General features: G+C 44.9%; 2 protein-coding genes across 3 annotated transcripts in view; one reads left to right on the top strand and one right to left on the bottom strand.

Annotated features, from left to right (window-relative positions):
• The window catches only part of gdi1 (GDP dissociation inhibitor 1), an 8,358-nt gene extending 1,150 nt beyond the window's left edge, over positions 1 to 7,208 (top strand). Inside the window, exons 2-11 of the mRNA XM_034590065.1 lie at positions 2,164 to 2,271; positions 2,438 to 2,537; positions 3,107 to 3,241; positions 3,361 to 3,559; positions 3,651 to 3,782; positions 4,194 to 4,293; positions 4,420 to 4,591; positions 4,924 to 5,068; positions 5,185 to 5,239; positions 6,169 to 7,208. Coding sequence (XP_034445956.1) covers positions 2,164 to 2,271; positions 2,438 to 2,537; positions 3,107 to 3,241; positions 3,361 to 3,559; positions 3,651 to 3,782; positions 4,194 to 4,293; positions 4,420 to 4,591; positions 4,924 to 5,068; positions 5,185 to 5,239; positions 6,169 to 6,321 — 1,299 coding nt within the window. The 3' untranslated portion in view covers positions 6,322 to 7,208. The remainder of the gene's footprint in view (positions 1 to 2,163; positions 2,272 to 2,437; positions 2,538 to 3,106; positions 3,242 to 3,360; positions 3,560 to 3,650; positions 3,783 to 4,193; positions 4,294 to 4,419; positions 4,592 to 4,923; positions 5,069 to 5,184; positions 5,240 to 6,168) is intronic.
• Positions 7,209 to 9,263: 2,055 nt separating this feature from the next.
• On the bottom strand, positions 9,264 to 21,185 carry itih6 (inter-alpha-trypsin inhibitor heavy chain family member 6). Of its 2 annotated transcripts, none has more exons than XM_034590044.1 (17): positions 20,625 to 21,185; positions 19,909 to 19,944; positions 18,227 to 18,381; positions 16,000 to 16,110; positions 15,657 to 15,904; positions 15,142 to 15,314; positions 14,915 to 15,031; positions 14,625 to 14,796; positions 12,934 to 14,520; positions 12,784 to 12,816; positions 12,388 to 12,405; positions 11,917 to 11,964; positions 11,780 to 11,809; positions 11,588 to 11,632; positions 11,384 to 11,497; positions 10,511 to 10,885; positions 9,264 to 9,717 (listed from the first exon to the last, which is right to left on the bottom strand). In XM_034590044.1, the coding sequence occupies exons 1-17, from the start codon at positions 20,736 to 20,738 to the stop codon at positions 9,455 to 9,457; spliced, it is 3,639 nt and encodes a 1,212-aa protein (XP_034445935.1). In that variant the 5' UTR covers positions 20,739 to 21,185; the 3' UTR covers positions 9,264 to 9,454. The 2 variants fall into 2 exon arrangements, with proteins under 2 accessions (XP_034445935.1, XP_034445934.1); XM_034590043.1 differs by having other exon boundaries at positions 11,588 to 11,683.
• Positions 21,186 to 22,107: the final 922 nt, after the last annotated feature.

Genomic DNA, 22,107 nt, shown 5'->3' on the forward strand with positions numbered 1-22,107 from the left:
CTTATATCCTGTCAAACCCTGCTAACTTGCATTTACTCTCAGCTTCAGTTAATATCTATCGCAGAGTTTTAAACTGCATTAAAGGTGTAATACGTAACTTTTCACATACAAATGTCTTTTAAAAAAACAACAAAACCTTTTTGTATTTATACTATTCTCCCAGATATGGATGTGGGCCACTCCAGGCAATGATGTGGCACTTCTGGTATTCTTATGGCCAGTTCAAAATGGATGTGAGCCTATGGCCCACTTGTAAAATAGCAAATGTGGCCCAAATATTCTAAAACAAACCAGGGACTTCTTTGTCAAACTTGCAGACCTGTGTTAAATGGTGAAGATATTAGATTAGATATTACAAAACAAATTTGGGCCACCTTTGGTTGACTTGTGGTATTGCTATGCTATTACCTGTGGTCCAGATCTGGCCAACAGGAGCGCCCGGGTGCCATCATTCAACACGGGAGGACAGTGTTCGTGTGGAGCACATATGGGCCGAAACAATTTTGTCTATATTGTTCTGCAGTATTTGTTCTGAGCCTTCCTGTTTGAAATAGGCTGTTTATTTGGCCTGCGGTGACGCTGGTGGCAGTTTTATTTCTGAAGCTGTAAAAGTGACCTGGAGTAATTGAGCCGCGGCAAATAAAGACCTGCTGCTGGACTCGGTCCTCAGAACCCCCGAGGCTGTTCAGCGTTTTTATTAAGACTTTATTGATATTGAACGTATCAAATGTCCAAATGTGCACCGGTTTCGACACTGCACCTCCTTGGGCCCTTAACATTACATATCACATACAAGTCTGAACGATTCTTGAGATGTGCGAGCCACAGACAGACAGACAGACAGACAGACAGGCAGGCAGGCAGGCAGGCAGGCAGGCAGACAGACAGGCAGACAGACAGACAGACAGACAGACAGACAGACAGGCAGGCAGGCAGACAGACAGACAGACAGACAGACAGACAGACAGAGAGACAGGCAGGCAGGCAGACAGACAGACAGGCAGGCAGGCAGGCAGGCAGGCAGGCAGACAGACAGACAGACAGACAGGCAGACAGGCAGAGAGACAGACAGACAGACAGACAGACAGGCAGACAGGCAGACAGACAGGCAGGCAGGCAGGCAGGCAGGCAGACAGACAGACAGACAGACAGGCAGACAGGCAGAGAGACAGACAGACAGACAGACAGACAGGCAGACAGGCAGAGAGACAGACAGACAGACAGGCAGGCAGGCAGACAGACAGACAGACAGACCTGGGCTGTGGAGCCGCAGACCTCTACTGACAATTCAACACTCAGTAAAAACTCCTGAATGATTAACCCTGAATGAATCCTTACCCGGAGAAACCTGTGAAGACTACAACTCCCATGATGCCAAGCAACTCTGCAGTGTCACTAAACTCCGCCTTTCGACATTTGTTTGATTGACAGATCCCTCGCAGCATATTGTCAGTTTAACATCCATCCTTGGGCGATTCCCTCACATCCCATCACAAGCTCTCAGTACAGATGTCAATGCACAAAGCATCGATGACGCATTGTGATGCAATTGATTGAACCACATCCAGAAGGGTGTGTGGTTCCCTTAAGACCACATCCTTTTAGGGAACAGCAATGTGTCTCCGCCCACTGAACCGACGCCCCCTGGATGTATGTATTCGCAGAACATATAAATCCTAGAAATTGCATTCAGAAGCCGGCTTTGTCCAGGAAAATTTCCAAAAGCTAATTGGTTTGTCAAGCGTCAGATGATTTGTCTGAAACATAACAGAACCCAGTCTGTGTGGTTTGGAGTTTTAATGGAGGCACAGTGAGAGCATCGCTGACCCGGACTGGAAATAATCAACACTTCATTCTAGTCTTTGCAAACGGAAACCGATGAACATGTTAATTTGCTTTTGAAGCAAATATGAGAAATCTCTAACGCCTACTTTCCAGTTTTATAGTTTTATACTCTCAATGATATAAATGGAGAGGACAAAATAATAGAAACACCAAAGACGTCAATGTGTTCAAACACCAGATCGCTGCAGTAAATCAGACTTCCATTAAAGTCACAATTTAAAATGAAGCTGTTTCATGCTGGTGTTGATTTGTCTGTGTGATCAAATCGATGTTATATCACTGATAATGACGTTTTGTATTCCATCTTGTTTTACGCAGGAATGTATTCTGTCTGGGATCATGTCTGTGAACGGGAAGAAGGTTCTGCACATGGACAGGAACCCGTACTACGGTGGGGAGAGCTCTTCCATCACCCCCCTGGAGGAGGTAAAGGGCTCCTGGGATCCATAAAACCAATCAATATCGTTTTATGTGCCTCAGTATGTCTCATTTTACATCCAGTGCCATCAGCTGCTCCTTTTACAGGCTTCATTTATCCTTGGAAATGCTCCAGAGCCTGTGAGCTTCATAGATTTCTCCTCCCTGTCCTCAGGTGTACAAGCGCTTCAGTCTCCCTGACAGCCCGCCGGAGTCCATGGGCCGAGGAAGAGACTGGAACGTGGACCTCATCCCCAAGTTCCTCATGGCCAATGGTCAGTCCCATATCACGTTCCTTATATGGAGGGAATATTCAGATCAGGTCTTAATTTAGGGACTTTTGGTTCCATTGGTTTCTCATTTGACGAAATAAGCCATTCCTAGAGAAACGGTGCGGCACAAAACTGTGGTGATTTGTCACGGAATGTCCCTCGCCATATTTAATTATTAAAATAAGAACAAATAACTAATTAAAGCCAAACTTACTGGGAAAAAATTACCTACATCAGCGTGATAAGAACTTCCTTAAATGACAGAAATCATTCAACGTCTATCTTGACTATTCAGTTTGGCTCATGTCCTACCTACTAACATGGAGGAGGCAGGGTTTATGACCTATACAGCAGCCAGCCACCAGGGGGCGATCCAGATGATTTGGCTTCACTTTTGAGGAGCTAGCATGTCGGCCATCTTTATTTACAGTCTCTGTGTTAATACTGCCAAGGGAGAATGTTTGTTTATAGTAAGTTTGTGGTGGATAGTGAGATGGATAATGTACACGTGTGTGTGTGTGTGTGTGTGTGTGTGTGTGTGTGTGTGTACGTGTACGTGTGTGTGTTTGCAGGTCAGCTTGTGAAGATGCTGCTCTACACAGAAGTGACACGGTACCTCGACTTTAAAGTCGTGGAGGGAAGCTTCGTCTACAAAGGAGGGAAGATCTACAAGGTGCCGTCCACTGAGACCGAGGCGCTAGCTTCAAGTAAGCCGCTCGAATGTGTCCCGTCTCCATTCGTAAGCAGAGATTTGAAGGGCGGTTAGGTCACGATTCAGTGATCGCGGTGGAAATCTCTACATAAAAGACCTTGTTTGAACTTTCAGACCTGATGGGGATGTTTGAGAAGCGAAGGTTCCGTAAGTTCTTGGTCTTTGTGGCCAATTTCGACGAGAACGACCCCAAGACCTTCGAGGGCGTGGACCCCAAAACCACGACGATGAAGGACGTTTACAAGAAGTTCGACCTCGGCCAGGACGTCATTGACTTCACCGGCCACGCCCTGGCCCTCTACAGGACAGATGAGTAAGTGCAGTTTGATAGCTTCTTCTTCTCTTTCTTGAAAACAAGGAGCCTTTGCAATTTCAACAACTTTTCCTTTTTTCTTCTCTATCAGTTATCTCGATGTTCCCTGTCTGGAGACCATCAATCGTATCAAGCTGTACAGTGAATCACTGGCACGATATGGGAAGAGCCCCTACCTCTACCCCCTGTACGGGCTGGGAGAGCTGCCGCAGGGATTCGCCAGGTATTTGGATTATTTCATATCATAATGTATATAATAGATTTTTACTACAGAGTATTAGGACATGTTGAGGAAAACAATTCAGAGATTTCAGCTGATTTCATAACTTTACAAAGATAAAGTCGTAATATAAAAAATTTTAACTTTTAAAACATTTCTCATAATATTACAACTGTGTTATCGTAAAATTCCAACTTTTTTCTTGTAATATTACGAGTTTTATCTCAATTACGAATTTATACTCATAATATTACAGATTTATTCTTGTAAAATTACATCTTTATTCCCCAAATCTCCCCAAAATCCCCATAATTAGTTTTCTTCCACACGGCCCTGATACGCTGTTTTTAATAGTAAATACAAAGATATTGATTTCACGTGACTTCACAAATCTCATTTGCTGGTCATGTGTAGGTTGAGTGCGATCTATGGAGGAACCTACATGCTGAACAAACCAGTGGATGAGATCGTGATGGAAGACGGACACGTGGTTGGAGTGAAGTCCGAGGGCGAGGTACAGCCGCGCTGATTGATTCTTAGTTATTATGCTGATTGAATCGTTCCATAACAAACAGAATGGAAACACACACGCAGTCAGTTAATTAACACATTCCACGTTGCTGTCGCCTTCACGCTGCAGGTGGCTCGCTGTAAGCAGCTCATCTGTGACCCCAGCTACATCCCTGACCGCGTCCGTAAGGCAGGTCAGGTGATCCGCGTGATCTGCGTCCTCAGCCACCCCATCAAAACCACCAATGACGCCAACTCCTGCCAGATCATCATCCCCCAGAATCAGGTTAACCGCAACTCAGGTGAGGGTCAGCGTCGCGTGTCGGCAAATACGGGAGATAGATGAATTTTATAGAGGGAAGTTCTTAGAGCAATAACGCAAATTTACTCAGTTAAATGGAACTGATTTTATCATCTGTCAGCTCAGAGTGTTGATTTTCTGATCTGCAACTTTACCTCTCATGGCTCAGCGTAGCAATAACAACTGGTGAAGCTAAGAGGAGGAGATGTTGAAGTTATATTCACCAGATGCCTCGAAACGACGACTCCAGATGAATCAAATAGTGTTTCTCTTTATATCTTCCAAATGAAAACGCCTGATTTGACTTTCTCCTCCCCCGCGTCTCTTCTCCAGACATCTACGTGTGCATGATCTCCTATGCTCACAACGTGGCCGCCCAGGGGAAGTACATCGCCATCGTCAGCACCACAGTGGAAACCAGCGAGCCCGAGGCTGAGATCGAACCGGCCCTGGAGCTGCTGGAGCCCATCGACCAAAAGTCAGTCCCGGTTCTTTGCCAACATTCAGCATTTTGTTTAGGATTTGACGAACGAAACATGATGGAAAATGTTTGAAAGCTGTGTGTATTTAAAGGAGATGTTTTATTCTGGACAGGTTTGTGGCGATCAGTGATCTTTATGAGCCCACGGACGATGGCACTGAGAGTCAGGTAAGACTGTTTCCACTAGAAAGGGTTTTCACATATAGTCCCAGATCTGTGTTTCATGCCACATCGTTTCACACATGCATTCCTGAAGCTATCGATTTGCCTTAAAACTATTTCCTGAGAAAAACCTATGACATTCATGGACAGAAAACATGTGTGCAGCTGTTTTGTGAAGTTTCTAAAATATCTCAACAACATGATAACTTCAAATTTTTAAACAATTTTAACAATTTAACATCACCATGAAAACATCCTTGTTTGATTATTATATTTCGTCCTTATTTTGCAAGTTTAAATATGAAAATTCTGCATTATTAGTTAAATATGTGCTAAATAAGACAGTTTGAATGAAGACAAATCCAATGTTCCTGTTTCATTTTCTCGACTCATTAGAGCCGAAGGTTTTTACAGATTTTGGCGGATCTCTTTTTATCTGATTGGTCCTAAAAAAAATCAATTCTTGTCTTGTTTCGTAGCAATAAAAGTCAGGTTGTGAATAATATATGAACAAGGAATAAAACAAAGGTTTGATGAGAGAAAAATCTAATTTTAAGATAAAAATCTTTCAACTAATTAAGATCTAAAGACACAAACAGATAAAGTGAAGTAAGACAAACTCCAAAATGTGTATTTTTAATCTTTTCTCTCCTCTATAGTCTGAAACATTATGTAGAAACAAAATAGCTTAAAACCTGAAAATTGACCAGTGCAATAAAACCAGTTCATGTCTGTAGTGTCTCACCTTCAAAAATACTTTAAACTAAACAATTTGACAAAATCTAAGGTCTTTCATTTAATGTTTTTACACATTTCTATCTACGTTGTTTTTTCTACGTCCCTGTACCTTGAATCTACCTCTGTGTCTAAAACATGATTCATGACTCGATCTGTCCCCGGCTGAGTCTCAGTCTCGCTCTGTCCTCGTCCCCCAGGTCTTCGCCTCGAGGACCTACGACGCCACCACTCACTTCGAGACCACCTGCAACGACATCAAGGACATCTACAAACGCATGACCGGCAGCGACTTTGACTTTGAGAACATGAAACGCAAACAGAACGACGTGTTTGGGGAGGATGAGCAGTGAGCGGTAGAGGGGCTCCTGAGAGGAGGCGGGGCCGGGAGGGGAGACGGGAGGGGCGAAACAGGCGGCGGAAGGGGGTGTGTCTAAATTCTGGGTGACGGGGGGGTAAAATGTGGAAAGAGGGCGTGTCCCTGGGCTCCGCCTGCACTTCGCCGTCTGCCTCCTCTTCCTTACGTCCCTCTCTCTCGACACAAACACATAAATGCTCACGAACACAAACACACACACACACACGAGCTGTTCAAATACTCACACTCTGTATCTCTGTCACTGAAAAGCAGGGTTGATAAGGTCTTTCATTCCATCGTAGGATTTACAGTATAATCATGTCTTAACTATTATAATTAGAGGTGAATTTATTACTCGTTGTCGGCCATTTTCAAAGCGTCTCATTCTTTCTGTAATGTCCCTCCCCCTCGTGTCAGCGGTCGCGGCGGCGGAGGGGGGGCGTGTCTGAACGGCGAGCTCTGACATGACGGGGTGGGGCTCGTGATGGCTTAGCGTAGAATCCTCTGGAAGGGTCCCCTCCAGTTGACATGCATGCATCTTTTACACACGGTAGTATTGTACATAGACTCGGACGACACTGCGGTATGAAGGCTGGACCATTCCACGCATCGCTCCTGTCAACCCTGCTTTCACTTTTCTCTTTCTTGGTCTTTTACCTGTGTTACTTCAGTAGACGCCGCTCGTTTGGGTCACATCTGTCGGTCGGGCATAAAAAACATAAAAAAAACAAGACAAAAAAAAAAACGTGATGAAGAGTTAAATATAAATGGGCTGTTCTGTCACATGATAGTGCTCTCACTCTGCAATGCTGTTGTGTTTCCCTGTGCTCGCAGGCAAGCTAACCGGTGGCTACTAACTTTCCACACCCTACCCCCCCGCCCCCCCCCCACCCCCCCACCCACACCCCGAAAAAAACAAACACAAAAAAACCCCTGTTCCTTTGCTTCTCTCTGTTGTGTAATGTCAATTTTTGAATTTGAATAGTTTACATTCTAACACCTTAAATTATTGAAGAGTTTTTATTTCTATATATTTGGTGCACATTTCACTGGCTGAAGTTATGAAGTTTACAGAGCTGAGGTTGAAACTGCGGCGGACGTGACGTGAAGGTCGGACGAGGAGGATTTAGGATCGGGAACGAACAAGCCGGTTACGATAAATCGTACGTGTTGAGATGCGGAGAAGAGGAAGAAGAAGAATGTGTGTGGAGAATGTTTCCGATTGGACGTTTGCAGATATTCTTGCTCTTTTTAGAGTGAAATGAGGGCGAAGACTGAAATTTCAGCTCATACTTGTAGTGAAAGCACCAGATCGTGTCTTGGTTGTTTCAACCCTTGTGTGTATCATTGAGACGAGTCCCCCCCCCCCCCCGTCGAGACAGAACCCGACGGAAAAAAGTGTCGTTGTGAATTCGAGGGCAAAGATGGAATCTCCTAAAATCTTTAAAAGACATTGTAGGAAAAGTTTGAAGCCACAGTTAACAAGTGCCGCCCCACGAGAACGAACCAAGACGCTTTTATTTGGTTGTCGCCTTAATTTGGGGTCGAATTCATTCATTCGTTTGGACTAAACGTCGGCGGCAGGTCGGTGCTGTGCCGGACGTGGCGTCGCTGTTATTGGCTAAACCTGCTGGTGTGTACGTCGTGCGTGTTGCTGCAGAGATACTCGCAGAGGGGATATCGGTTATCGGTCGCCTGAAGTAGGAGCAGTTCCTCGTGTCTCCGCAGCAGCACGTGCACGCCCACTTCCAGCCGGACTGATCCGCGGCTCGGCGTCGTTACACGTCATCGAACAAACAACGAGAGGCTCCGACCTTTTCCTGTAAAAAAAACACAGCAGCAGTTCCATCTCACCTCATCCACCACAACCGACCCCTTAGCAACCCTACACCAAGCTGACGTGTTCGGGGTTATCGACGTGTCTTATTGTTATGATCTATTTATTTAAACTTCACTGATATATCTCTCGAAGGGGTTTCATGTCGAATGCACGTGCTCCGCTGTTCGGTTTTTTTTCCTGATCTGACGACGAAAAGGATTTTTCAAAGTGACGCACACCGACATTATCTGTTTTTCTTTTCCGTTTTTGTTATTTGCTGTGTTCACGTGTTATGTTTACCTCGATTATCGATCATTCCAGTGTGGCATCATCATTTAATGTGGTTATTAGCATTCCTAAGAAACAGGTTTTGATGGAAGGATAGCAGCGACACCTGGAATCTACACAGCTGTGTTCTCACGACAGATTCACAACCGTGCGTCACTGAAAACTCTGTGTGCTCCGTTATTGGATAGAAACTGGAATACTGTTTACTCTCAGATATATTTGAAGCCCCTCCCCTTCCCGGCCCTTCCACTGTCCTCTCTCTTTTTTTTTTATTTATTGAAAACAAAAGCCTCATGTGTGGTTGTACTGTTTTAATTTCCATCCGATTCGGCCTCTGAAAACCACTATTGACAATAATATCCCTTGAAATTGACAAAAGAAAGAGTTCAGGCTGAGTAGTAGAAAAACTTACTGTCCTTGTTTGATCACTAGTACGTGAAACAATGCCTAATGTCTTGTGTAACAATTAAAAATGAATTAAACTATGAATGAAATGATAGAAAAATAAAAAAAGCACATGGCAAACCTGGAAATACCCTGATTCTGTTTTGTGTAACCGTCATTGTTGTCTACACACACACATACAAACAATAGTATTTTATATACACAACTTTCTGAATGATACAGTTTTTAAAAGACGAGCTTGGATAATCCTTCACCGGTGAAATATAAGAATAATCTGATAAATATCTTCAGGAGTTATGAACAGAGTTGATGTGCGAGGCGTTCGGACGTGTTGTGGTCGCCACGCGCTCACACACAGAACACACGGCGGGAATTCAAACTCGGCAGGAGGCGCAAAAGAATCATTCAGTCCTTCAGCGCGTTTCTCCAGCTCTACGTCCTCTTTACTCTTCACCCTTCGTCGACCCTCGTCTTCCTCTTTCGTAACCACACCTGCTGCTCACAGAATACTTCAGAGCCCGTGTCACTTTATCCTCGTGGTGCTCCTCTTCATCCTTTGTCCAATGATCGTGCCGAGGTGGCTGAGGAGCCGAGGTGGGAGCTGCCTCAGCCGGAATCACACGTGGTCCACCACGTAGCTCTCGTACGGATGGCCCAGGAGTCTGTGGACCTCGGCCTTGGGCACCACCCAGCACTTGCCCAGGTGGCGTCTCCGCACCGAGTCCTTCAGCGTCTTGTCTTGCAGGGTGACCGGCACGTGCTCCGATCCCCACCTCAGGACGCCTCGGGCGGAAACTCCCTCCCTGTTGGCTCGGTCAGCGCCGACGTCCACACGACCCTTCACCCCCGTGACGCTCATGTCAGCATGTTGAAACTGGCCTGCGGCAGATAGAGGAGCAAGGTGTATGTCCACACTGTACTTAAATGTGAATGTGACACTTTTATGGTACTTTATACGACTTCAAGGCAAAATACTGAACTTTTTACTGTTACTTATATTAAGACCCAACCTGTTCTACTTGTACTGGTGGTAGAAGTACTCAGATCCTTCACTGAAGTACCAGTACAACAATGTAAATATACAAACCTTGCATTTTAAATCATACACAAGTAAAAGTATTATCAGCAAATTGTGCTTCGAGTATCATATAGTATCAATTGTTAATTAATGTTTGTATTTTATAATAAAATGAAATGTATTTAATATAAAAACATAGGATCAACTGAATCGTAACTAGTATTTCTAGTTGTTAAACCAATTATTATTATTCAGAATTTATATTTATCAAAGGATAAATATAGAAGGTAGATGTGTATCTAGTTGAAGAGGAACTTTTTTGGAATAAATATTATGAAGTTTAAAAAAATAAGGTCAAAAACAAAACCGAGATGTAATTATTTTAATTATGTTTAAAAACTTATGGTGTATAAAGGTCAGGTTAAAAAAGCTGCTTCAGCCTTCACCATACGGTTTTACATATAAATCATATATATTTGTTTTATTCTTTTTCTTTTGTTCCCCATTGCTTTGTGGTTTTGTACCAAACTTGTTGTGGAAATTAAATATGTCGTCGAGATAAATAAAGAAATGACAGCTTAGCAGTTCTACTAAAAGTTTCTCTAATAATCTATAATGTATATTATGATTTGGAGCTATGCAGTGTTTGATTACCCAGAAGGCCTTGGGTTGAGGCGGACAGCCCTCGTCCGTCGGTGATGTAAAAACCCAGGTGAGCCATCTGAAGGTAACTGGGGTGTTTATAGCGGTGGAACAGGACCAGGAATCGAACATCCCTGGCCAGCTCGATCCAGCAGCTCTGATGGTTGTCCACGGCGACCGCCACCCCCTGCCTCAGCACCGAGCCCTGCTGATTGATGGGCAGGACGTCCCGCCCTTCTCCTTCCACCACCACAGCGTCCAGTGACACCGTGATCACGATTCCTCCTGCGGCCGTGGAGATGGTGAGGCGGTCGAAGTAGGTCCGGGACCGGTCCTCGGAGCCGTGTTTGGATGGAGCCCCGACCAGGTGACCGTCCACTATGATCCCTGAGGAGGAAGGAGAAGTGATGTTCACACTTGAACAGTGATACGTTATAAATAATGAATATTAGGTCAGTGACCGTTCTAAACCTGCTTGTTTGTAATGTTGTGTTCTCTTGTCCTGTGATGATACTTCTACAATCTACTGTCACTTTTTATTGTTTGTGTGCAGAGACTTTTATAAACAGTCTATGGTGCAGAGAGAACTTTGTGTTCATCCTACCTGGTTTATCTGCAACGAAGGTTTTATAGTCAAGGTTTTTCAATAAAAAGAGCAGAATTTGCTTTATTACTGTTCACGTGTGTTGTTTACGAAGAAGTTTGAATGATTTACTTTCATCAATCTTCAGACCCAAGTTCACAACTTTTCATGAAAGCTCCGTAATTCAGCTCGATATAAAGCAGTGCGGCAAGAGAACGAACGGAGGTGACTCTGTGAATATTGTAGAAATGAGATAAACCCCAGCGACTCCATGGAATCAGCAGACTATCACAGATGTTTACCTCTGTCTGGGTCCTCCAACAGCCTGAGAACATCATCGGCTCGGCCGTCCACCGTGAAACACAGGTTCTGATGCAGCTTCGGCAGCTGGAGCACAAAATGTGGATCTCCATCGACTGCGACAGACGGAATGGAGCGTTAACACGATCCACGAGTGCATAAAAACATTCAGATCGTTTCGATCAGGAGAAGTTGAAGCTGCTGACCTGACGAGGAGAAGACCCTCACGGTGCTCAGCCTGGACGGAGGTTCTAAAAGCACAAGACATTCAACTGAAGGACAGTCCTCCTCACTCCCAAGCACTGAAACCCATCACAGCACTGGACATGTAGTCATGTAGTGACATGTGTGTTTCTACATCGAACCCGTCGAGCAGCTGTAAACACGTGAACACTTACCGAAGGATCCCGTGTCGGCAGAATCGTCCCCTGAAAATATGTTAGAAAATGTATTTGATGTGGATTTTGTTACAATTTTTGTTGTAATGTTTATGAAGCGGCTACAGAATATTATCTGATAAACATGTAGAACTTACAGGCGTCATAGTTGAGGTCGTAGTCGTAGTCGTAAGTAGCTTCGTAGTCTGGGAAGTTAAATTCAGGAAATAAGAAAAGTTTAGGAAACAATCTGCTTCTCCAGAAGGAAATTAAATTTAAGGTTGTTTTCACCCGTGTTTGTTCGTTTGTCTGTTTATAAGATTACATAAAGAAACCAGGACAGATTATCATGAAACTTAATGGGAGGAAGCAGTTTGCTTCAGGACAGAACCCATTACATGATGGGGCAGATATTTTATTTTATCACTCTCACATTTTGAGACATTCTGAGCATTATCAGCATTTTCACAATTTTTCCAGAAATGAAAATAATCAGCCACATTTTGAGATGTCTGATATCTCTGAGTGAGGATGAATTTTAGGGACTGTTGGGCCTTGGCGATGATATATGACCTCTACTAGTTTGACAGGCAGCAGCAGGATCGTGAAGCATTAACAGTGATACTCACCTTTCACAAGGTCAATATCTATTTAATGGGAAAGAGATAGAACATCAGATTATTGACGATTCAGGTTCAAAAGTTTGATTAAATTTGCTGAATCACTGTATGAGAATTAAAACGCTCTAGTAGAGTTTTAGTTATATTTAAACAGGTGTTTATTATTCATTATTTAGGGATTGAAATCTTCTGACCCTTAAAATATCTAAATCTCCAGCTACAGTCGAAAAATGCTTGTTTTCACTCAAGTGCCTTTATAAATTACAGGACTTTTAGTATTGTTAGATGAGATTAGATTAAATTATCGGTGCTCTGTCTAACTTCTGCACTTGAATTCATCTATACCAGAAAAATGCAATTAAAACCTCAGAATGAATAAAGTGTAGAAATGAAGTTAAACTTGACCTTTTCTCTGGATCTGGATGGAAGTGGAGACATCTTGTGGAGAGATTTAAAAGCACATTCAGTGAGAGGATCTGCAGCATATCTTTTTCAAACATTCCAAACAGAGACATGAAGATTAAACAGAAATTAGACAGAAAAATAAAAACCTACCCAGAAGCCCTGCTGCCTCCCACAGCCGGGGCCCGTCTGTCACACCGGGCATGGGAGCGAAGGTCGCCGACACCAGGGTGGCGAAGCTGATTTCTGGTTCACCGACTGCATTCGTGTCGTTGTCCTCCACAGCCGGTGCCGGGGGGGGCGGTGAGGTGAGCGGAGACGACGGCTCAGGCAGGGAGGTGATGTTTCCAGGCTGAGGAACATCTGGAGCAGACGTGCTGCTGTTCTCCACCTCTGTAGGGGGCGCTGTCGCTCTGACAGGGGGTAGAGCCGTCCTGGACGTGTTGGGCTGTGGGGTGAGGTGTCTCCCTGTCAGGGGCGCAGGGTCGCTTCTGACCGAGCTGAGCGGGGATGCGGTGGTGAAAGCTGGCGTGGAGGGGGTGGTGGTTTTCATGGCGTTGGGCTGGAGGGTGCTGGAGAGTTTTCCAGGTGCAGGCGGTGCCGCAGTTTTCAGAGCTCGAAGCAGAGGCGTGGAAATCTTCCCAGCAGGAGGAGGAGAGCCACTTCTAGAATCGTTCTTTCTACCAGATAATGGTGCTGGGGCAGTTTTAACAGAACTGGGAACTGTGGTCGTGGTTGTTTTCCTGGACGAGGTTCTCGCTGTAGAAGTTGGGGATGAGCTTTTCCTATGCGGAGGCAGCTGAAGAGAGTCTGGTCTGGTTTTGCTCGGCCTGGAGTTCGACGCTGCGCTCTGCTTCTTCGCGCCGCCGTCAGCTGGTAGTTTGGTCGTAGCAGTCGTCGTCCCAGTTGTGGTTATAGTGGCTGCTGTGGTGGGTTTCGCAGTGGTAGGAGTTGGAGCCGCTTCGTCTGCGTCGGGCTTAACTACAACTAAAGAGGTGACCGGCGTTACAAAGTTGTATTTGAGGGAGAGATTTGTGGCCTTGTCGGCCAGGAGCCTCTGCGCCGCGGGGTCACTGGTGTTGAGTTTGGCCAGTAGCAGCTCTTTGATGGTGTAATACGCCCAGAGGCGCTGCACAAAGCTGGAGACGCCTTCCAAAGCGCCCGGACAGTCCAGCGAACCTGCGCTCTCGTTCCCCTGCGCCTGAGAGACCATCACATCGTTCTCCATGTTGACACGTTGCTTTGAATCAGTGGCCGACATCGACACCTGGAAATCTTTCACCCCCGGTTTAACTCTCCCGGCCACGACCAACTCAGAGCCCTGGAAGTAGTTGGGGAACATGGAGCGCGTGATGTCAAACGCCTGATCGTCCAGGTAGGACAGCTGGATGTCCGAGAGCAAAGGGCTGGCGACCTCATCGTAGAAGCCCTTCAGCTGCAGAGCCGCGTCTGCCTCCTCGTACACCATCCTGGCGACGCCTCGGTTGTCCAGCGACAAGCGTTTCAGGAGGAGGAGGTCTGCGTCGTCGCCAAAGGCCAGACCGAACAGAGAGGCTGAGCCCAGGGCCTTCTTGGCGTTATTGAGGATGGTGTCACCAGCTGTTACTCCAATGGTGGCTTCCCCGTCTGTGAGGAAAATGACCAGAGGGACGCGACGAGACGAGTGGTGGTTGGACGAGCCGAAGGAAGGAGGATTGACGAGCTGGGCCGCTGAGAGCAGAGCTGCGTTGATGTTGGTCCCTGAAGAAGAGATGGAAACGACGGGAAACCAGTTTTAAAGATGGAGACCAACCACAGAACAAGAAAGAAGAAAACAACATCAGAGACATCACATCCTGACTCACATCCTTCAGCAATGATCCTCTTCACAAACTCTCTGGCGTCTCGCACATTCTGCCGAGTCGCCCGCACCGTTCGTCCTTTCCTCCACGTGTGGACCTTGTCTGAGAAGGTGATGATGTTGAAGTGGTCTCCCTCTCTCAGGTCCGCCAGGATGGTGCTCATGGCCTGTTTGGTCTACTGACAGAGAGCATCACTATTGATGACAGAATATTGTGCTAATGTTTCCTCATCTGCAGATCTCTTGTTTTCTTTATGCAGATCTACGGCTGTAGAGGGTGTTTGTCCACGTTACCTGTTTTATCTTGGTGCCTATCATTGAGCCACTGACATCTATGACAAATATAACATCCTTAGGAACCACAGGAAGCCCCCTGGGTGCAAAGTAATGCACAAAGTAGCCGTCATACACCTGAGAGAGAGCAAGAGGTGGAAAGGAAAGAATATGGAAAAGCGTATTATTTGGCAGCACCACAAACACACACTGAGACTGTGAACGTGCCTATTTAAATAACTTCTGACCTGGACATCACCTAAGACGTCTCTGAGGTCCACGTCGTACTGAACGATGAAGTCTGCATCGAGACCCCTGGGGGAGATGCTGTTCTGCTGCTGCAGCGTCGGGCTGTAGCGAACCCGAGCGCAGCCGGAGCTCTGCTCGACCTGAGTGGAGGCCGGAGCGTCGCCTGCTTCACCTGAGGGACCGGATGGTTCATTCATGAGTCAACTCTGTGTGTTAGTAAAGATCTAAAACCTTTTACTGTCTTTCCAAGAGAAGTTAGAGTCTGATGCTGGTCAGGTTAGTTTAGCTTGAGGTCTGTAGGTCACTGACTCTGATACTGGAACGGTTCTCGGATCTTTACTCTATTCTCTATTTCTCATTTTGCTTTTTATTCTCTATGTAACTCTTTTCATTTCCTTTTGGTTTGCCTTACGATGCCTTTGGGGAGAAAATGCAAACTCCACACAGAAACCTGCTCATCTTAATAAGTCCTCTCCTCCGTGTCATCGTTTGCAGTGACTGAGTCGGATTCTACCTTTCGCCGTGTTGGAGAGCAGCCGGCTCGTCTTGAGGGGAAGGACTTTGATGAAGCTGATGCCCGTCCGCTCCGTTATACCCACGTCTAACGTCAGGTTCTGCACGGGCTGTCCGGGCCTCAGACCCAAACTGAGCTCGTAGCGGCCGAGCCGTCGAGGCAGCAGCTCCTCGTAGGACAGAGAGAAGGACATGTGAGCTCCTGACGGGACGCTCACTGCCACACGGAACTTCTCAATCTCCCTCTCTCTGGAAAAACAATATCCGTTTTCAAATTCAAAACATGAAGAAGAGTGAATCACAGTTGTATTTTTACTCTGCAGGTTAAAACAAACTGGACTGACTTGGTAGCAACAAGTCCTGCAGTCTTTCCTTGCTTCTTAGCAGCGTCGTATATTTTCCTGGCGGCAGCTCTTTCCGTCACCTGGGCCACATACACCTTCCCGTTGGAGGTGCTGATGGGAGAAAGGAAAGAGGAAGAAGAAACAGTTCTCTGTGTGACTCACAGTGGACGGATTCTATTTCAGTCAGAAACACGCCTGGCCTGCGTGGAGTTGTTGAGCATGAGGACTTTATTTTTTCTCCTTGTGTTTCCACGTCCGTCACAAAGCTGCTTCACAAACACGTCATGTTTAAAGGCGGCGACGGGGGTCACAGGGAGGTCGAGTGGAAAAGAGTAATTTCCCTCTGAAAACAGCAGTAATGAAGAGAGAGAGAGAGATCTCGCCTGCTACACCCAGTAAAATCTCAACCAAAACCAACGCTCCCAGTGGGATCCAACTCAAACAGTGCACGTCCTAACCCCCGGTGACCGCTCACGTCATGTGACAAGGTGCTAAATTAAGGTCAGGTCCTTTGAACAAATATATCCACAGAGAAAAAAACACCGGGGGCTAAGTAAAATAAACCCACAGACCTGAAGCCGGCTCCTGTGGAGACGCAGCAGAAAGGCATGAGAGGGGCTGCAGTGGAAAATGGAGGCGCTTGTATTTATATGTGTGGCTGGTTGAGGGGGGGGGGGGGGGGGGTGTGAAGACACACAGAACACAGACGTCTTAGTTTCACACACAGATATGCCAAAGAACTTCCCCCCCCCCCACCCACCTCTGGATATTTGGTGATGTGCAGGCGGCTGAAAATAAGTAAGAGAAAGAGAGAAGTGACAGATTAAGGCCGTAAAAAGCTGCACAAGTTCCAGGCTCACATGAAAGATCTACATGCATGCACCCTACAGGAGATGCAGGCATGTGTGTGTGCATGTGTGTGTGTGTGTGTGTGCATGTGTGCGTGTGTGGGTGTGCGTGTGTGCAGCGTATCTGAACTGGCGTGGTGCCTCTGTAAACCATGTGGGGGAGAAAAGGGGGACTAGGCAAACTCCTGTCATTTTCTCTATTAAATATCTGACTTGCGTTGACAAAGCCTGGTATTCATCCTCCCTCAGCGGCCCCCCCCCCCCCTGACCTGCTTCCGCTCCAGCTCCTGCTCGGCCCCGCAATGTTGACTTATTTGTGTTGTTTATATTTAGCATTTTTAAAAGGCAGGCGGCTCCTGAATCTCTTTTATGCATCTGCTCCAGGTCCTTACATAATTCCTCTGAAGTTTTATTTCTGGATTCTGACCGTCAATAAGAAAACAAGCTTTACTTATTCCAGCTTCTGCAGCTTATCACAGAGAAATATTATCTCTATGACATTTCTCTGCCAACGTCAACACGCAGTGGGTGTGGATACTCCAGGTGTCATTTCAATAAAGTCGCCATGATGATCGTTTTACAGTGTTGTGCAGAAGAAAGATGCACAAACACACTAATAAAATAAATAATAAGGATAAACTTTATGTATACAGCCCCTTTAAAAACACCGTTACAAGGTGCTATACTGGTTAAAAAAGACAAATATAACGCAAACAAGAGGAAACAGTTAAAAAGCAACAATAACAATTCAAAAGCAAGTTAAGCAAAGATAAACAAGATAGAATAAAACATTATAAAATGATTAAAATAGTCAGTTAGATCAGAAGAAGGAGAAAGCACATTACGAATTTAGCTGGAAGTCCAGAACTGACTTTTTAAATGCAGCAATAAAATCGTATCAATCGATTCTGAAAACAACTGGAAGCCAATAAAGAGATCAGAGTAATATGCTCTCATTTAGTAGATTTGATGAAGAGTCTGGCTGCTGCGTTTATGAAAAAGCTCAGGCAGGTGAAGAGAGAGAATTGCAATAATCCAAACGAGAGGAAACGAAAGCATGAAGGATAATCTCTAGATTTCTTCTCCGAGCTGCAGAAATCACAACCGGACAACTGACGTGATTATTGAATTCAGAGTCAAAGGTGACGCTGAGATTTTTACATTTGTACCTAACGTTCAGGGACAGAGAACCCAGGTGCATGAAGGTGTAGGTACAGTGCACGTGTCAGGGCCGAGAGTCATAACCTCTGTCTTGTCAATATTAAGCTGCAAGAAGCTTTATTTCATATCCAGGAAGCAGTCACTGAGAGAAAGCAGTGGAACTGGAGAAAGCAGTGATGAAGAGAACCTGCAGGTAACAGTGAAGAGGACTGACTCACATGCTGAAGTTGGAGATGAACGCAGACGAGGGCAGGTCCACCTCGAACGCAGCCTCCTTGACGACGGGGAGCTGGTTCCACACTGAGCTCTGGATCGTGGTCACGGCGTATCGGGACGCCACTGAACACCGGACGTGGAAGTCTGTCACCTCCAGCTACAACACAACAGCATGTCGGTTCAGGGAGAAATCAGTTAGATGGGGCATTGGGCATCGTTTATGATTGGTCGGCATTATTTGGTCAAACTTAAGGAACTATTGAGCTCATATTTCTGCAGCCACAACAATAATAAAACTGTTTTTCTCAGCTCAGTCAATGATTTGCACGTCCATGGAAGACGACAGCGGAGAGAGAGACTGTCTTCAGAGTCTGACAGATAAACACGGACGCTGACTGAAACCCACTGTCTCAGATCATAAACCTCACACTAACTCTTTTGCTTCCCCCCCCCCCCCCCCCCCCCCGTATCACAGCCTGTGTTGCAACACTCGGTACAAAGCAGTTCCCTGCCAGGTGTTTACACAGGTCACGCTGGCGCCTGCTGAGACCAACCAGGCCACACGACGGCCGGACGGACAGGAGTCAGAGAGCCACATCAGCTCGCTGGTGGTTTCTGCCATAAAGACTGAATTACTGTACGTTCTCAGGAAGCCGCTTCACAGCAGACGTTGAAGTGAACTGTGGGGAAACCACATGCAGCGGCTGACGGGAGCCTGAGAGGAGCTGGAGGCCGACGCCCCGTCTGAGACGCTGGTTTTGTTGTTCACGATGTCAAAGGTCAACACCGGGACCAAAGTCTGTTACTTCACTGAGATGCTCGATCCTTTTTTCTACCTGCACGTGTAAATGAATTCACAAACTCGATAGAAGCAGGAATCTTTTAGTTTATAGCCGACAAGTTATTGTGTAAATATTTTGCAGACTATTTCTTCTTTGGGGCGATTGTGAAAGTGCTCTGGCTCAACTCCTGCTGGTTTTTTAAATCTGCTGTAAACAGTATTTAAATCTGACTTGAGCTGACGGACGTCCAAAGACAATATACCGGGGAGTTCCATGAGCCATCGGGGGTTGAGATCTACTTTTAGTAGTAACGTGAGTACTTTTTAAAAACACATAAACAATATTATTACAGTGTATAAGAATAGAAAAAAATATTTTACAGTTCAGTATTTAATCTAATAAATATTATAAGCATCAAAATAACCTATAAATCTATTAAAATATGTATAGTCACAGTGGTAAAGGCCTTATGTTTCGTTCCACTGCAACAATAACTTTCTTTTCTTTCATTTTTATAATCAGTTTTTATCCTATTTTAAACTTGTACATGTTCTCTTGTTTACCTCCTTCTGACAATCTGCTGCTTAATAAGTGAATTCCTGCGTCATGAGATCATTAAAATGTGTCTTATCTCATCTTTTCTCATCGTATTGTAGTGTTGTTGTTTCATATCTCATCCATTTTATCTCATCTTATTAATAATAATAGTAATACTGTGCCCTGTAATTATGAGGTATAGGTACTGGTACATGAACAGAAAGACGTTACGCCCTTATTCTATTTAACATTTAGTTCTGATACCCTGTAAACACAGAATAATTATACAATAGCAGTTTTATGGGCTGCAATAATCAGATTATTTGACGTTTTAGCCCTAATTCATAGAAACTTCACAGACTTACCACTGGTTTTGTTGGTTTGCTTTGACGTTTCACTCTCTGGAAAAGAAACAAGGCAACAAGTCAGTGATGGTTGGTTTTATAAAATGTTTGATAAGTGGTTTAAAAGAGGCTGAAAACACTCTGCAATCATGTGGTGCTTAAAAACGCTCTGCTGCAGGAATATGGTGGAAATGCCTCCTGTTTGTTAAAGTAATCTCCAGAATCTGAGTGTGTGAGGGTTGGGTCCAGATTCTGTGTCACAGCGTCTGAATCAAAGCCATTCATGAATGGAGGGGAAGTGGAACTGGAAATAAATGCTCTCACTGTACACAGGGCCAGAGAAGGTGCACGGCTTGGTCTCCAAATGGTAATTTTGCACACAAGTCACTGCTGTGTCAAAACATTACCACATATCCTGCTCATTGCTAGGAATTTAACATAAACAAATAAGGTTTAAGAGTGGAAACCCTTTATAGGGGGACCTACACATCATATAATTCACTCCAGAAAAATGTGTAAAAGTTGTGCGAGTGTGAGTCATTGCACTGGTTGTGTTCCAGCTCTGAAAGCTCAGTTTAGGACACGTGCACTCCTTGGACATGATCTCTAACAACAGATTTACAGTTATACCAGCTAATTCCAGCTGAAACATGTATATTTCACATCTAGATTACATAAATGCTGCGTTTGTGAAAGTTATCCTTCACCGACAAAATGAAAATGAAACAAATCCTCACCTGTAAACGAATATTCGCTCCGAGGTGAGCTTCGTAATCCCCCGACAATCCTCCTTGCACGTAAAAAGTGAAGAGAACCAAAAGGCACCGGATGGTTACGTGGACCGCGTCCATGACGATTCAGGTTTCAGGCTCCAGGACGCAGGAGAATGTCCCAGTGGAGTGAAGCAGCTCATTCAGCAGGACGCTGTGCTCACACCTCACATTTTACACACTGAGGGGCAGTCTCTCTCCCCCTCCCTCACCTCAGCGCAGGTTAAACTGTCCCACTGCAGTGACAATAACAACAAAATAAAAGGAAATATTGTGATATGACACCAACAACCACAAGAAATTATAAAAAAGTAAGAAGAAAGGCGTTCAGTTAGAGAGAAGCGCGAGTCCCTCTGGAGAAAGCTGCTCCCTGCGGCTCGACTTCACGCACACATACCGACGCTGGAAACTTCACAGGCTGTTGCCACTGAGGGTTCATGAGAAATGAAGGAGTATTAACCCCCGCTCGACCGTGTGAGGAGGAAACTACCAACACACCTCCTCCTCTTCACTCTGCAGCAGTGGTGGAGGAAGAAGCCAAACATTCTTCTCAAGTAAATGGACAAATAAATGGACAGAATTGTACTAAAAGAACCACATTTGCTTCTCTCCTGAGGTCTTGCTTTGAAATACACTTGAAGTGATGCTGCACTTAAATGTGTTTTAAGCTGTAAACTAAATCATATGACTTTTCTTTGATGAAAAATATTAATGCTGGTTTTTAAATCATATTTACTACCATATTTATTTCAAAAAAATCTTAATTTATGGGTTGAACATGGCTCGAGTCGACCATTTGGGACGTCTCTATATGAACAAGGTGGGGGATGGGACTGATGGACTGTTGCATTGTGGGAAAGAGTCAGAAAGTGTGGTGTGTTGACTCATTAAGTAGAAATTCTACTGTTGTGGCCCAACTGGTGCAAACTTGTTTTATTTGTTTTGTCTTTTTTATTATATTAACGGACTCTGTACAGAAAATGTGATATTTTCTGCATTTCTATTTGATGTCAGTTAGTTTCTCGTGTGTTTTTCACTGGAATTTGAAAACAAAGGACAATGTACGTCTCAAGACTTTTATTTTTACTTCCCGGTGTCGGGACGAGGAAAGAGAGAAATGCAAAATAAACTTTCTAAACTCTTCTGCATGGAGTGTGGTGATTATTTGAATGCACCTGCGTGGTCACAAAAACAAAGCGAACAGTGCATTGTGTAGTTTATTTATTTACATTCTTTTATTCACACTCAGTAGATTTTGGCGTCTCGTCCACTTTACTACACAAAAACAATGAGATCTGTGTTGGTGCTGTCCATGGTGCTGATACCGACCCTGATAATCAGCAACGTGTGGTGTTTCCACATCTGTACACAACAGTTACACATGTGCTAAGTCCCAGGTTATCGAAGGTCTCTAAGCTCCGCCTCCTCTCAGCCTTTTTGTAAACATCGT

This window comes from Hippoglossus hippoglossus, chromosome 7, assembly GCF_009819705.1.
Source record: "Hippoglossus hippoglossus isolate fHipHip1 chromosome 7, fHipHip1.pri, whole genome shotgun sequence".
In the NCBI taxonomy this organism is placed as follows: Eukaryota; Metazoa; Chordata; class Actinopteri; order Pleuronectiformes; family Pleuronectidae; genus Hippoglossus; species Hippoglossus hippoglossus.

Excerpts from the sequence above, each read along its gene's own strand:
- itih6 (XM_034590043.1), bottom strand. The coding sequence starts at position 20,738 with ATGGACGCGGTCCACGTAACCATCCGGTGCCTTTTGGTTCTCTTCACT. Across the intron at positions 14,797-14,914 it reads TAGGCACCAAGATAAAACAG|ACCAAACAGGCCATGAGCAC; the intron begins GTAACGTGGACA and ends CTCTGTCAGTAG. Across the intron at positions 11,684-11,779 it reads TGCCGACACGGGATCCTTCG|TGCTTGGGAGTGAGGAGGAC; the intron begins GTAAGTGTTCAC and ends GATGGGTTTCAG.